At 40.8% G+C, this 14,552-nt stretch overlaps 2 protein-coding genes across 3 annotated transcripts; one reads left to right on the top strand and one right to left on the bottom strand.

Annotated features, from left to right (window-relative positions):
* Positions 1-158: 158 nt before the first annotated feature.
* acot9.1 (acyl-CoA thioesterase 9, tandem duplicate 1) lies at positions 159-8,082 on the bottom strand. Of its 2 annotated transcripts, XM_034560525.1 has the most exons (16): positions 7,891-8,074; positions 6,739-6,833; positions 5,846-5,872; positions 5,093-5,138; positions 4,185-4,355; positions 3,899-3,936; positions 3,718-3,801; positions 3,492-3,595; positions 3,015-3,088; positions 2,620-2,687; positions 2,404-2,515; positions 1,596-1,686; positions 1,411-1,496; positions 994-1,081; positions 759-909; positions 159-569 (listed from the first exon to the last, which is right to left on the bottom strand). In XM_034560525.1, the coding sequence occupies exons 1-16, from the start codon at positions 7,893-7,895 to the stop codon at positions 514-516; spliced, it is 1,296 nt and encodes a 431-aa protein (XP_034416416.1). In that variant the 5' UTR covers positions 7,896-8,074; the 3' UTR covers positions 159-513. The 2 variants fall into 2 exon arrangements, with proteins under 2 accessions (XP_034416416.1, XP_034416417.1); XM_034560526.1 differs by lacking the exon at positions 5,846-5,872 and having other exon boundaries at positions 7,891-8,082.
* Positions 8,083-10,061: 1,979 nt separating this feature from the next.
* LOC117749676 (diamine acetyltransferase 1-like) lies at positions 10,062-13,774 on the top strand. Its single transcript, XM_034560370.1, has 6 exons — positions 10,062-10,323; positions 11,138-11,189; positions 11,280-11,360; positions 12,272-12,373; positions 12,468-12,508; positions 13,214-13,774. The coding sequence occupies exons 1-6, from the start codon at positions 10,261-10,263 to the stop codon at positions 13,388-13,390; spliced, it is 516 nt and encodes a 171-aa protein (XP_034416261.1). The 5' UTR covers positions 10,062-10,260; the 3' UTR covers positions 13,391-13,774.
* Positions 13,775-14,552: the final 778 nt, after the last annotated feature.

Below are 14,552 nucleotides of genomic sequence, written 5' to 3'. Positions count from 1 at the left end.
CTCATATTTTTGTTTAAAAAAAAACCCGACATCATATAATAAAATTAAAGACTTATTTGAATTGAATGTCTTCCCGTTTAACATTTCGAGCCAAATATGACCAAAATAATCCCTTTGACATATTTGACAAAAGCAAAGACACAAGGACGACGGTGAAGTCATGATAAATAAGAATTCATTTATTGCATTTGAGTAAATACACAACTGAAGGCCAGAAAAAAATGGCGCCATCATCCCTCTTCAGAATAAAACAAGAAGCAGCAAAGGAATATAAAAACATGCAACATGTTTAGAAACTGTAAAGCAATGCGAATCAGGAATAAATGAAGTTTCTTTTCCGTTTTCTTTTGACTGTAAACGGCGACTGGTTGTCAAACGATTACATTTAACAAGGCATGATGTAGAAAAATAAAGAAAATTAAGAAATAATGTATACTGTACTAACTGCATTAATTATGCCCCCCCCCCCCCCCCCAACACACACATTGAAAGGCGTTGGGGGGTCGGTTGCGTTCACGGCTCCACCGTCTGATTAAAGTGTCTCTTCCCGTCCAGATAAAGCATCGACTCTGTTGCACAAACACAAATAAATACATTTTAAAAAACATTATTCCGTGTCTATTTCTTCACGTTAACAGCAACATTTCATTCTGTAGTTTCAGGTTATAAATCAGTAAAAAGTAAAAAATACTCATAATGCAGAATAATATATATATAATTTAATTGTATTCTAATTATTAATGTGTGTGTGTGCTCACCTCCATAAGTCATGGGGATGATGTTGGGGGCGTCGCTGTCGGAGACGAAGGTGAAGTGGAAGACGTTGGTGGTGTTGTGCTGACGGGTCAACGGGTCGAACACCTCGCTGTGAACTCTGACCTGGATGTGCTTCCCCTGTGTGTAACACACCTGAAACACACACACAAGCTATGTGGTCAATCACTGAGAGACACACACACACACACACACACACACACACACACACACACACACCTGAGACGAGAGCAGCAGCAGGGAGCCGATCTCCACGGGTTTCTGGAACAGGATGTCGTCAACGGCCACCAGACTGGGTCGACCTCCTCTGGAACAAACACGCAGTACTTTTTACTTCTAGTACACAAAGTGCGTACGGTTGCGTACTGTATGCGTATCCAGACGTACCGACGACCTTGAACTTTGGGCCTGGAGAGTCTTTCACTTCCACTTCCACAACTTCATCTGGTTTATTTCTGTCAATAACTTATATTCATTGTTCCTCTTAAAGTGTCCCGGCAGCTTTCTTTTTTTAATTTCAGTGAGATGAGAATATCCAGAGAGATTGGCATATTATGTATTGGCATATAATGTATTGGGATATAGTATAAATAAATATAATATATAATATAAACAGTTTGGTAGCATAGCTCTCACCCGTAGGAGCAGGCGTTGGCCCAGCCCAACTCGTAGGCTTTCCTCATCAGAAAACCTCCAAATATCCTGTTGAAGATGTTCCTCTCCTGGTAAACACACACACACACATTTACACTGTATTTAATACAGAGGAGAATTTAATATATTCTTCTATTAGAGATAAAGTTGTAGTGCCCTCCTCTCACCTGCGGGTGGCAGATCTCCAGGCCTTTCAGTTTGGCGTCTTCCATCCACACAGAGTTCGGAGGCAGAAGTCTGCTGCGGAAACTGACCGTCCTGTAGGAGGAGGAGGAGGAGGAAGAAGAATATATATCTATATTTATAATAGTATGCTTTAAAATCACACACAAGACAAAGTATCCTGAAAGCTCCCACATCCTCGGGCTGTGTACAACATGAGTATCACCTGCAGCAATCAGGTGTTTGGGACAGTTTTTTAAGACCATTGGAGGTTCAAAATAAAACATTACGGAGCCGAGGGGAGGGAGAATATTCAGAGAAAACATTTTAGATTAAAGTCATACATTTATGAGAAAGAAAAAGATTAAAAACTCACAAATGTCCGATAAAAAAACAAACATAAATCAGTACGTTGCGTTCTTCTGAATACATCCAATGTTTTCCAATATTTTCTATTGTACATTTGTGACTTCATAATCTCACAGAAGATTTTCTTGTAGATTTACCATTTTATAATATTTCTTTAATTTCTCCCACATGTACCCCGTTAACCTTTTTGTTTGTTACACAGAAGCCGTCGTTGGAAAATATTTGAAAAAGGGGCAGGAGCTTAAAAAAAAAAAAAAAACGAGGCAGGTAATTGGATGAACTATCTGTCAATCAAAGAGCGAAAAAACATATTTTTTCCGTCTTGAATGAAGAAATCCTCTCCAGCTGTGACAGAACTGCTCCTAACTTCTATTATTATTATTATTACAGTCTTCTAAAGCGATGCCGCTGAATCTAAAATGTTGTTGCAACTCATCGTCGTACTTTGTGTCCAGCGTGTTGAGGAACAGACTGTGAACCACCTTCCTCTCCTCGTCCGTGGGCGCCACCTTCAGCAGCGACGCCGTGCTCAGGTCCACGCGGCGGATCTTATTGGCTGGAGAACCAAACGACAAATAAAAAAAGAAACACGCACACAAACGATGGAGAGAGCGGCAGCTTTCGTGTTCTCGTAGCGGAGGTCGTGTCGGGATGTCGTACCTTCTCCTTCCTGGAAGAGCTTCTCCTCCTCTGGACCTTCTGGCTTCAGCGGATTTACAAACGCCGCCCTGAAATAAAGAAGAAGAAGAAGAAGACGAGAACAAACAGCAACATGAGTGTTAATGTCACACAGCTGGAGGGTAAGCAAGTTCAATTTAAAGTCTTTTATTTAATGTGACTTTCTCCTTTTACGCCACTACAATTATCTGACTATTGTTATTTACTAATTAAGGAGGTGCATTCATTAGAAAATTACTTTACGCTGTCAACCATTTAACTTTCTCACAATTTGAGTTCATATCAGTTAAATACATGAAAACGTCAACAGAATAAGAACCGTTGTACAAACGCGACTCACTTCCTGTTTACATTAATGTTCATTCTGGGTGACCCACCTCTTGTTCTCTGGATCCCGGGCCACCATGACGAACGTTGCATCCAGAACCGGAGAATAAGCTCCGTTGTGGAACTGAAAGAAGAGTCACATTGAATCAGAACCAGAAGTATGTTTTCACATACAAGGAATGTGTCAAGGCGCAACAATTGACAATAACAACAATCGACACAGTGCAAGAATTAAGAGTATAAAATATAAAATAAAGTGCACATTGTGTGGTTCATGTCCGATTTCCACCTGTTGCTGTTAATTCTGGTGCTTTTTCTGTTATGGATATTGCTGCTCAGGATATTGTTAAAGTTTTACCCTCTCTAGAAGTCACACAAGTGGATTAAATGTTTCTTTAATGCGTCTTATTGTTTGACCTCGTTTTTCTTTAATCTCACCATCACAATCCCCTTTTTAATCTTTCCTTATGAATAATTTGTCCTCCACTTCCCCAAATACCCAAACACACGTATGTTTGACTGTGCACCTGTGACACGTGCATCTTGGCTTCGATGGAGGTCTTCCCCACCCACGTCACATGACCAGTGAACTTGATGTCGCAGTCAGGATAGATGGTGTGCTGCCTCATGTCTGTCCGACAGGGGAGAACAAATAAAAATAAAACATGTCGTTGTCAATTCATTTTCTGTCAATTACTTAATTATTAACCGACAACAATCCTAAAAAACTTAGTTCGGACCAAACAGACGTACCGATCTTATCCACCAGGGCGGTGACGATGGACAGCGGAGACCTCTTCAGCGCCAGATTATAGGTGTGAGAGTAGGAGATGAGGACTGAGGAGGGGGACGAGGAAGGAAAGGATGTTAGTGTTCCACTGTGCTGAACTCTGTGTCGAGTTATAATGGAAGTCAATACGAGTTATAGTGAGACCTGCTAAACTGTCCAAGTCCTCCAGGATTCTTCCAAACCTGAAAAGAGAAAAAAGTGTGTGTGTGAGTGTTTGTTGTTACGTCCTAGTGGGGTCCACCCACCACGTCACTCATGCTACGGGGACAACTATAAAATAGTCTCCATGGCCACAGACACAGCCATTACAATAAATAGAAAACAGTCTGAGTTCATTTTCATGATTGCCCCAGTGGCCATAGACAGTATTGCAGAGTGAGACCTTGGGGGTCATTCTCCTGTGTGTGTGTTTGTGTGTGTGTGTGTGTACCTGACAGTGTTGTGGAAGGTCAGGTATTTCTCTCTGAGCTGTGGTTCCGAGCCCAGAGGCAGGTGCACCTCCAGGTAGCTGTCCTTCATCGTCTTGGGTGGCAGGTCGCTTTGAGACTTCGCCAACATGGACGACAGCGACACGCGCTCCGTCATGGCCTGCTGGTGGTCGCTGCACACACACACACACACACGCACAACATATTCATAAACAAGTATTTCTTCCAGGCTTGTATTACATTTCTTTCTATTCTATATTTATATTTCTTGACTTTTGCATTACTTTTTCTATTAGATTAGTTGATTTGTTTGTCGGCTGGATTACGTAAATGCAAAATGGATTGACTAATTATTTTGTGAACATTGCGGACAGCTTTCTATCTTCGGTTTATTTCTCTATAACTATGTTTATCGTCATGCACCGAAACACCGAGGCAAATTCCTTGCGTGTGAAAAACCTACTTGGTAATAAACCAGAAACCAGTTGCAGTTCCATGTCTGTCGTCACATCTCATTTGTGTAAAACTGTCATAATTGGAGTATGAATCCTTGAGTTCCACAGTGACCTTTGACCACCAAAACCTAATAAATTCATCCTTGAGTCCTGGTGGATGTTTTTTACTCAAGAAAGTATCTCAAGGCGTTCTTTAGATAACACATCCAGACAACCTTAAAACATAAAAACCTTAAAGCCACGTGGACATTCCCTGGATCAAAGTAGCAATTCATTGGTGAAAATACAACACAAATGTACCCTATCTGCACAAGTATTTGAAGATTTCTTTGTTATTGATAGGTATTAGATACTAAAAACCAACGACCTTGTTGAGCGAACAAAAACAAATGAAACAAAAGAGCAGAAATGTGATCGTGTTTTCTCGGTGCTTTGACACAAATGGTTCAAAGTACCTCCAGTTAGTGGAAGCTCCCACGATTTCTCTCAGCCTGTTTCGTACTGAAAAACACAAAGAGAACAATCAGATCTTCTGTGTCTGTCTGTGTGTGTCTGTCTGTGTGTGTGTGTGTGTGTGTGTCCATGTGTGTGTACTGTAAGGAAAAACACAAAAAGTTCAAGGCTTTATGCTTCATACCGTCTCAGTCACAAACAATGATATTTTGTTACAGCTGGAGCCTTCAGGGAAACCTGTTCAGTCATTAAATACTACATCTTTTTTTTTGTGATTATGTACTTTAATAAAAGGGCCCAACTTATTCCTCAATCTCATAGATCTTTGGTCATCAAATTGAAATGAACAGAGATGAATTAAACCGTCAAATGTCCGTAATTCTTGCACGAAGGCTGCAGCTGTGAGACGATATGAGACAACATAGAGATAGAGAAGAAGAAGAAGAAGAAGAAGAAAAAGAAGAAGAAGCGGTCGAATGGAGACGACAGTCATGTCCAGCTGAGGCTCAGTGCAACAGATGGAAGACAAAGGTTAACAGACGCCACCATCGAGTAATGCAGAACTGTGGAGCCGGCGAAACATTCAAATCCAGACCTGACAAAAGACAGAACGGGTGAGCAGTAAAAAAAAAATTTCAAAATGAAGTATATTAAAAAAGGTGGATGCTGGATGCTAAGTCAGTCAACATGCAGGAATAATTAAAGTGCAATTAGAGATCAGATAGTAATGATTGTCTCGGTTTACCAACACACACCATTAGACACGTGCAAAAGGGGATTTCCTGCGGAGAAACACACAAATGATTGAATGGGGATTTTACACAATAAAATATGTCACCATGGTCTAAGTCACTACATTCATTCAACGGCAAACATTTAAAAGCGAACAATGTCTTTAACACATTTCTGTTGGCGTCACCCATTGGTCTGTGGAACGCTGTTCTGAAGCCTCCAGGTGGCCGCCATCTTGGCTTTTTGCAACCGGAGAAAAGACCAGTGACCATCTTCCCTTCCGTGAGCATCTATATTCATACTGAAAGTAGTCTTATGATACCAATAAAAATATCTCCGGCTGTCCTCCAATACCATACAGCAAGATTAATAACCTGCAAAGGCTTGCGGAAAAAATTTTCGTCACGCTGGTCACGTTACGGCATCAAAGTCCAGCACGTGATTGTGTAAAAGCCATAAAATGAAAAAATACACTAAAGTGACGTTCAGGTTTTTCGGTGCCAGATGATCAAACTAAGTTGCCATTTTATTTGAAGTTCCTGAACCAGTCTCCTGGTCCTCTATAGACATCAGTGTAGTCCTGGTCCTCTTTAGACCTCAGTGTAGTCCTGGTCCTCTATAGACCTCCATCAGTAAACAGACCACCAGAGAGAAGATGGCCTGGTTCTCAAAGCTCCTCATCGGAGCCACCGGGTCGGATTCTGGTGAAACCGGATGCCATCATGCAGGATCACCAGAACCTCCTTCAGCTCAGACTCCAACAGGGCCTCCAGTAGAGACCAGTCCCCGTGGAACCAGCTCAGTCAACAACAACAAAAAGAATCCAATGCAGACCTTCCTGTACAACCAGGACGGCACTCAAACAGTTGCAGGTCAGTCGGGTCAAACAGGAAGCACGGTGGCCGCACAGTCTTACCTTCAGCCATGTCCGGCGCCCGGCCCGGCTTGGACACGCCCCCCGAGCAAAACGACCTGGTCGTCACGGACGCAGCCGACCGCAGCAGCAGGAGCCTACAGGCCACAAGGGGACATGACAAAAACAAAATAAACAAACCCTGAGAAGACCTTGAAGCCGAGGAGACCGGTTCCATCCTGTTCTAACTATAACCGTCACCTGACCTGTGTTTAATCCTGCCAACAGCAAACAGCTGAGCGGACAGACGGACTCTCACTGATGGCAAACTTGCGTTGTTGTCCAGCAGCTTTAAAAACCATCTGCTCCAACACGTTCCATTGGGAACACAGGAGGAACGTCACAAAGCACAGTCCACCCAGTCGGATTACGCAACACACCTCAGAACCGCTTTTACTCCATGATAGTTCAGATGCAAGTATTTTACAGAATACGAATACTTCTTTGCAACACGTGTGTTTTCTGTTGCAATGATGTTGAAATCAAAGGTCATGTCTACTTTTCATGTGCTTTGGATTGATTTCAGCAGTTTGTTTCTGGATCAATATTCCAGCTGCATTAATGTGTGTGTTGCATGTAAACATCTGGAGATACACGGTTTTACCTGAACAGGAAGTAACTAAAGCTGTCAGACAAATGTAGTAAAAAGTACAATATTTACCTCTGAGATGTAGTACAGGAAAAAGTACATTAGTTACCTGAGATATAGTACAGGAAAAGGTACAAAATTCACCTCTCAGATGTAGTACAGTGAAAAGTACAGTAGTTATCTCTGAGATGTAGTACAGGAAAAAGTAATATATATATATATCCCTGTGAGATGTAGTGAAGGAGAAGTATAAACATGCATAACATGGAAATATTGAAGTAAAGATTAAATAGCATTTAAAAGTGTAAAACTGTACATTTCTTCACAGTGACGTATTGTGTGTACTATTTGGATTATTGCCTCACAGACACGCCCTTAATCTCCGCTGTGGATCCCCACCCTGGTTGAGGCCCAGTTGACTCTCACCAGGTGGAGCTCACTCTTTTAATTCAATGAAAAATGTGGAGAAACCAATAATCAGATGTGAACACAAACGCCTCACACGCTCAGTTTACACGGTAACATGTAAACACAATGTAATCACGTGGTTAATTAACCACACTGACCTCATCGTAGTGTCCCGGATGTAGCCGTTAAAGTTCCAGGGGTCCAGACGAGGTGGGTGAGCTCGGTAAAATAAAAGGGGGGATAAGGGGGGTCACGGATTTATTCTTCAGGGTACTGCGGTGCAAAAAGAGCCAGGGAAGTCAGGAAGACCACGGTGACCGCTTCCGGGTTTACGTTCGGCCCCGCCTACTACGTGATGACGCAAGACGCAACGTCGTGAAGGTCCTCGAAGTAGAGCGTGTGCGTATTCCTTGGCAAAAGTGTCATTCCTGTTGTTGAGCATATACATATATATATATTACATTATATATATATATATATATATATATATATATATATATATTCGTAAAATATTAATATTTTGTTTTTTGTCATCATTCATTATTTCATCATTGATTCATTCATCACTCAATAGATTTAAACATGAAAGGAAATTGTCTTACTAATAACAATAAACATAGTAATACTGCAAACAGATAGGAATATTTAAAAAATGTACATTATAACTGTGTTTTTTGCAGGAATGCGCAAAATTATTGACAAAGCAATGTGAAAACAGTTCTCAGCACTAAGTATAGAGAATATATGCAATGTACAGAGATGATAATCCAAAACGCATTGCAACAAATATGCATTGATTTTTTATTTCTGTGCTACAGAGACTGGTGGCCAGCAGCATACTTATGTCAAGTATAATGATGAAATGTATAACTCAGTATTTTGACTGTGACAAAAGATATAGTATGATATATGATTTTAAGACATAGTTTAATGTGTACAAAGGCCGGATACGCCTCGTGATCGACCAGGCCTCTTACTGCTCTCATTCATTGTTGTATCAAGGTCCAGATTTTTACATAAAGGTGATAAAACCTTCACAGTCAGGACTCCTAGACTCTGGAATGACCTACTTCAGGAGATCAGGGCAGGAAACTTGGTCTCATCTTTTAAAAACACACTTTTTTAGAATTGCTTTTATGCGATTCTATTTGTGTTTTTATAACATTTTAGTTCATTTTACTCTTTGTGTTTTGACGGGTTTGCTTTTGGCTTTTATTTAATTTCATTCTCTTAAAGTTTTAAATGTCTACATTTTATTTTAATGGACTTTGTAACTGTGTTTTAAGAGGTGCTATATATATATATAAAGTTTATTTTAACATAATATCTGATACAGTATTCCAATCACCTCCAGTTGTTGTATTGCCATTACTTCTTATACCTGCACTATACATAATGCCCATTTATATCGTATCATACTCATATTCACCATTTATTCTCCACCCTATATTTGTTATGTACGATACTGTTTATTCTGTATATTCCTCTAAACATTTCAGTGCACTTAACTGCTTTTTGCACCTCTGGTTAGAAGCTTGCTGAAGATGCACTAAGTATAGCTGAAGTATCACTTTAGAGGTCAGTATTTTTATTTTTCACAGTGATATAACCTTAGCCCAGGTGACCTGTACCTCGTGTGATACCTCACTCATATGTGTATAATATACAACTATAAGAGACAACTGTCATTGCTTTTTTTCGATTTAACTTGATATATTCTTCATTTATTACTGTTTGATTTGAATTGTGACTGTGTACGTATACAGTATGTACCTCTGGGTGAAAAATTCCACTTGTGTTATAGGCGGTAAGAAAACTAAAGTAAATAGAGCAGTAATTTTAGACATTGCAGCACCTCCTACAAAAATTAGTCTACTTATTTTCTGCTGACTTTTGAAAAACTAATGTCCAGTAAATATACAAAACTTTTACTTTTACTTTTTTATTTAAATGTACATAATATACAATATACTGATCTTGGCCATTCTGCATCATGAGTACTTTGACTTTCGATACTTTAATTATATTTTGATACAAGTACCTTTAAGTAATACGTATTTCTACCCTGCGGTATACTACTTTCAAAAAGTACTTCTTCCCCTTACTTCTTAAAGTAGTCTGAGTACTTTTTCTCCCTCTGCCATCAAAAACAAAAGATCTTATGACAGATCGAAAACACACGCGTCACGTGAGCATACATGCGCCCCCCGATTGGCTACAAAAAAAAGAAGAGTCACAGGGCGTCGCTGATTGGTCAGACATTCCCAGAGAGGAGGGACACGAGCCAATCGCGTGCGAGCAGCGAGCCCGGTATAAAAGCGGCGCCGCGCACAAAGGCCCCGGCAGTCGAACGGCAGCGACCCAGCCGACGGTGATCTCTACTTGGATGAACTTGTCTCGACGAACCCGTCCGGACCAGAGGCTGATTGCGGGGAAAAGGCCACTCTGAAGCGAATGAAGAAACAACTCATCTTTCACTTCACATACAGAGGACTTCTAACGAGAGGAAAAAAGAGTAAAAGAAGAAAATGGAGTATAAATTACGGAAAGCTGAACCCAGAGACGTGTCTGATATATTGCGACTGGTGAAGGTAGGCCGTTTAAATGCTTGTTACCGGTAAAACGGTGTATCGCACCCCGGGCAGCTGGTGTCAGAATGCTCGGTGGATGCCCCCCGAGTGTGAGATTAGTGTCTGTGGCCTTTGTTTACAGCCAGGCGTCTCATATCCGGTGTGGTTTCCGGGTTTCCAAATATGGTGCGTCTGAAACTTCCGGGTTTTCCAAATATGGTGCGTCTTACCTTCAGCTTATGTTCTTATTCAAGGTTGACGCCGATGAAGCGTTATAACGCTGTGTAACTACCGAGCCGACGGCTTATAACGCAACCAGGGCCGCAGTGGTTTTCACTGTGAACGCTATTATAAGTGATTTATTAAATACAACGTCTTAAAACCAAATGTCATCAAGTCACAAAGGTACAATAGAGAAAAATGGTCCGATTTGAGAAGCTGGAACCAGTAACTAGTTGGCTTTTATTCTTGATTAATTGCCTTTTTCCATTAATAATCTGCTACTTTTGCAATGTATACACGTTTTATTGTGTTCTGTGTGTTTGCTGTTTTGAATTGTGCTGATATTAGGCCAGTGACTTGTTATTTGTCCTTTCTTACTAACACTTGTTTATATTCGGATGGAAACTGAAATGTTCCCCTCTTAATAGCTAAATTGAAAAACAATTCTCACAAAGCGTGTGTAATAAGAATATAAGTAAAACTATACATGAGCAATTTAAACTGCAGTTAATTTAAATGTTTTTATTCTTATCAGATGTTTGAAATAGTTGAGATACACTTGTTTGGGCGTCAGTTGACCGTGATCATGTGGTCTCCCTCTTTCTTGTCCCAGGAGCTTGCAAAGTACGAAGAGATGGAGGACCAGGTGACGCTGACTGAAAAAGGTGAGCCCCACCCCCCCTCGCCCTGCTACACGCATTCAATATCAGTGTCGATGTTCTTCTTGAGCTTTTAAAGGTTCTTTTTCCCCTCAGACCTCCTTGAGGATGGATTTGGTGACACCCCGTTCTACCATTGCTTTGTAGCTGAAATCCAAGGAGAGAACAGCAGTGAGGGTAAGAAGCCACTCCTCCAAACACTCACGGCGGTGTCGCCTGAGACGCGTCTGTAAACTGTGACATATCATGTGACTCAAACCGATCACCCGATTCATCGTAAACAATGCATTGTTCATGAGTTATGTGTCCGTCTCGGCAGATCTTTGTGTTGCTGCACGTTTCGGACGTTCTCGTCTTCTACGTGAAACGTTCTTAAATGATCTCACTTCCCAGAATCACTTAAGTTTGTGCTCATGAATGCCGGCTTCTAGACTCGTTGCTATACAGCTGGAGCTTCCTGTTTTTGTTTTCGACATCTACAGGTCTCATCATAACTGAAGCATGTCCCGTAAAAACATTGTTCGCTCTCAGACTGTTTATCTGACTCACACTTCATGTTTTTAATTCAACAACTTGAGAAAAGGCTCCAAGCGGCACCAGAAAAGCTCATTTGACTCTCCGATGTATGTTCAAGTCTCGGCTCGCGTGTTCAAGCCGGAGTAGGAAGTCACAGAAGAACCTCAGCCGAGTGAAAGTTGCATCACTGGTCTCCCAGTAGTCAGTCTGACAGTTCTTCCACTTTTTTTATTTATGGATTGCTTCGCAAAAAAAACGTCCACTTGGACTCGAACTGATACGGATTTTGGTGGTCAAAGGTCAACTGTCAAGGTCACTGATGCTTTTGGCTTTAACTTTTAAAAATTCAGATACTAATTATGACACTTTCTCACACATCTAATAAGGATAAAATGGATTTAAAATAGAAATGCATGAAACCAAATACATGGTCCTTGTGTTATTGTGCCAAATAATTGTGCAGATGTTTGTTCCCTGGGGTAAACACGCGTAGCTCTTATTGTATGTACGATACAAGTGTAATAAATATGAATTTACACTGCAGCAGGATACTCAAGCGTTTGTCTCTGCAGATCCGAAGGTGGTCGGTTTCGTCATGTACTACTTCACTTACGATCCGTGGGTTGGAAAACAGCTCTACCTGGAGGAGTTCTACGTGATGGGGGAGTACAGAGGTAAACGACAACAACAACACATGTAGTTGAGTCCCCATTTCTACGAGCTGCTTCTTCACTAAGCCTCTCTTTCTATCTCTTCCACCCCCCACAGGGCTCGGCATCGGTTCGGACTTCCTGCGTCACCTCAGTGATGTAAGTACGCCGAAGATAGAAGTGATCAAAATAATACCGTTGGTTCCAAACCTGAAGATACTTGAACAATGTTAAAGGAACAGTGTGTAGCATTTAAGAGTTGCCTCATGTTTTATATCATAAGACTATAATAATAATAATTAAGGAGATAGTTTGGATCAAAGTGGTAAATCTGCTCATGAAAGTGGTCGCTTAAAACCTTTTAATGAAAGAACCAGTGAAGTGAGGGCCAAACAAATCCTTCATTTGGCTTTCTGAGAAATTATTTTTAGTGTTGATGAGTTTGTTTTATTTCTGAACAGAAAATATTACTTAAGCAAAAAAGCCCCCAAAAAAAATTAAAAGTTTTATTGGAATTTATTATTAATGTATTCTATAAATTCCTTTTTAATGTGACCAACAGTAGGTGTGACATAATATATACATTTATATTTTATATAATAAAGTTAATCAATGAGTTGAAGTGAAACTAAATGCAACTAATGAAGAAAAAGAAGACTCGTTTAATTTTTATAATTAAGTGCTAAGTAAAACATACAAAATGTTAATTATATACCAAAGTACAAAACTGCTTTATAATATCAGACATCTGAGAAATGTTATGCTGTATAGCGTCGGCCTTTTTTAATCTAGTTTAAAGGTTGGCGGTGGGCCTGTCCGTCTGTATTTCTGGGGGTTTCGTTTAACTCGTCGTCTCTCCTCCAGCTGGCCATGAAGACGCGCTGCACCGGCATGATGTTCGTGGTGGCGGAGAACAACGAGCTGTCGGTCCAGTACTACAAGCGGCGCGGCGCCGAGGACCTCTCCCAGGAGGAGGGCTGGAGGCTCTTCAGGTTCGACAAGAGCAGCCTGGTCAAGATGGGCACGCCGACCGAGGAATGAAGGAGCTCCGGAGGAGGAGACACGAGCGTCTGACCCTTGACTGAGAGTTCGGCTGCTTTTTCTGACGAGTCACGCGATTGAATCCGATGTTTGCCGACCGTCGCGTTCATGAGGACGCGGCGGCGGCGCTGCAGCAGCCGGCTCGTGGGAATCGGTCCGCCGCTCTGTCTCCGCCTCCAGTCAGACGACGAAGTTCAGCTATTTTTATTTTTAAACAAAAAGGGTGGAATTGATTTTTCTGTATTCATAATCTTAGTTTGTGTTTTTAGTCTTTTGCTAATATATCTGAATCGTGTGTGGTTTTTATTTTTAACAGTCTTTTGATTATTTCCGTTTGATGTGCAGGAAGAGATTTTGCAATAAAACCGTAACTTCTCACAGCGATGTCGTCTTTGGTCTCGTACTGTCCCGTGGCCACCATACCGAGGATGAACCTCCTTCAGCCGTTTTGTTTCCTGGCATCTTTACACACACACACACACACACACACACACACACACACACACCTCTGCAATAGGATGTGAGATGTTTGAGCACGAGCTTGATCATTATGTCCTGAAAGTGACTTTTAATTCTATTTTTGACTCATTTCCTCAGACAGACTTTCATGGTTTCTAGGTCTTTAAAAAGAATAGTTTGGTTTGAAAAGTTTTTAATTGGCTTATTTACTGTTCAGTCTCTTTTAAGAAAAACAATGAGGAAATCTACAACTTAGGAAAATCTGACTGCAAAATGAAGTGAAAGTTTTATGTCGCGCTGAAACTTTAAAATACGTCTCAAAGCTTCTGAATAAACTTAATTTTGTTACCAGAAGCTCAAACTGGAACAACTGTTATAATGAGACTCGTTTTTTTTTTTTTTTGTTGCTGCTTTGACGTTTTCTTAGAATGCAGTTTGGGGGAAAAACAAGATCTTTTAAGAAGATTTGAGGAACTTAAACTTGAACCACACACAGACGTCATGTGGTTTAATTCCTCTGAGGAACGTCATGTTTCCATGAGTTTGACTAAGCACATTTTATTCCTGCTGATGCACTTTCCATTTAAGAAAAAAAACTGCTGATTTGGCTCCTTGAGGTCAGTCGCTTGTCTCTCGCTGCTTTTTATGTTTAAAAACGGCAAAGAAAAGTTTGTTCTGTCTGCAAGAAAAACATTTAATTAAT

The sequence above is a fragment of the Cyclopterus lumpus genome, chromosome 20, assembly GCF_009769545.1.
Source record: "Cyclopterus lumpus isolate fCycLum1 chromosome 20, fCycLum1.pri, whole genome shotgun sequence".
Taxonomy (NCBI): domain Eukaryota; kingdom Metazoa; phylum Chordata; class Actinopteri; order Perciformes; family Cyclopteridae; genus Cyclopterus; species Cyclopterus lumpus.
This window is presented reverse-complemented; position numbering and strand designations above follow the sequence as displayed.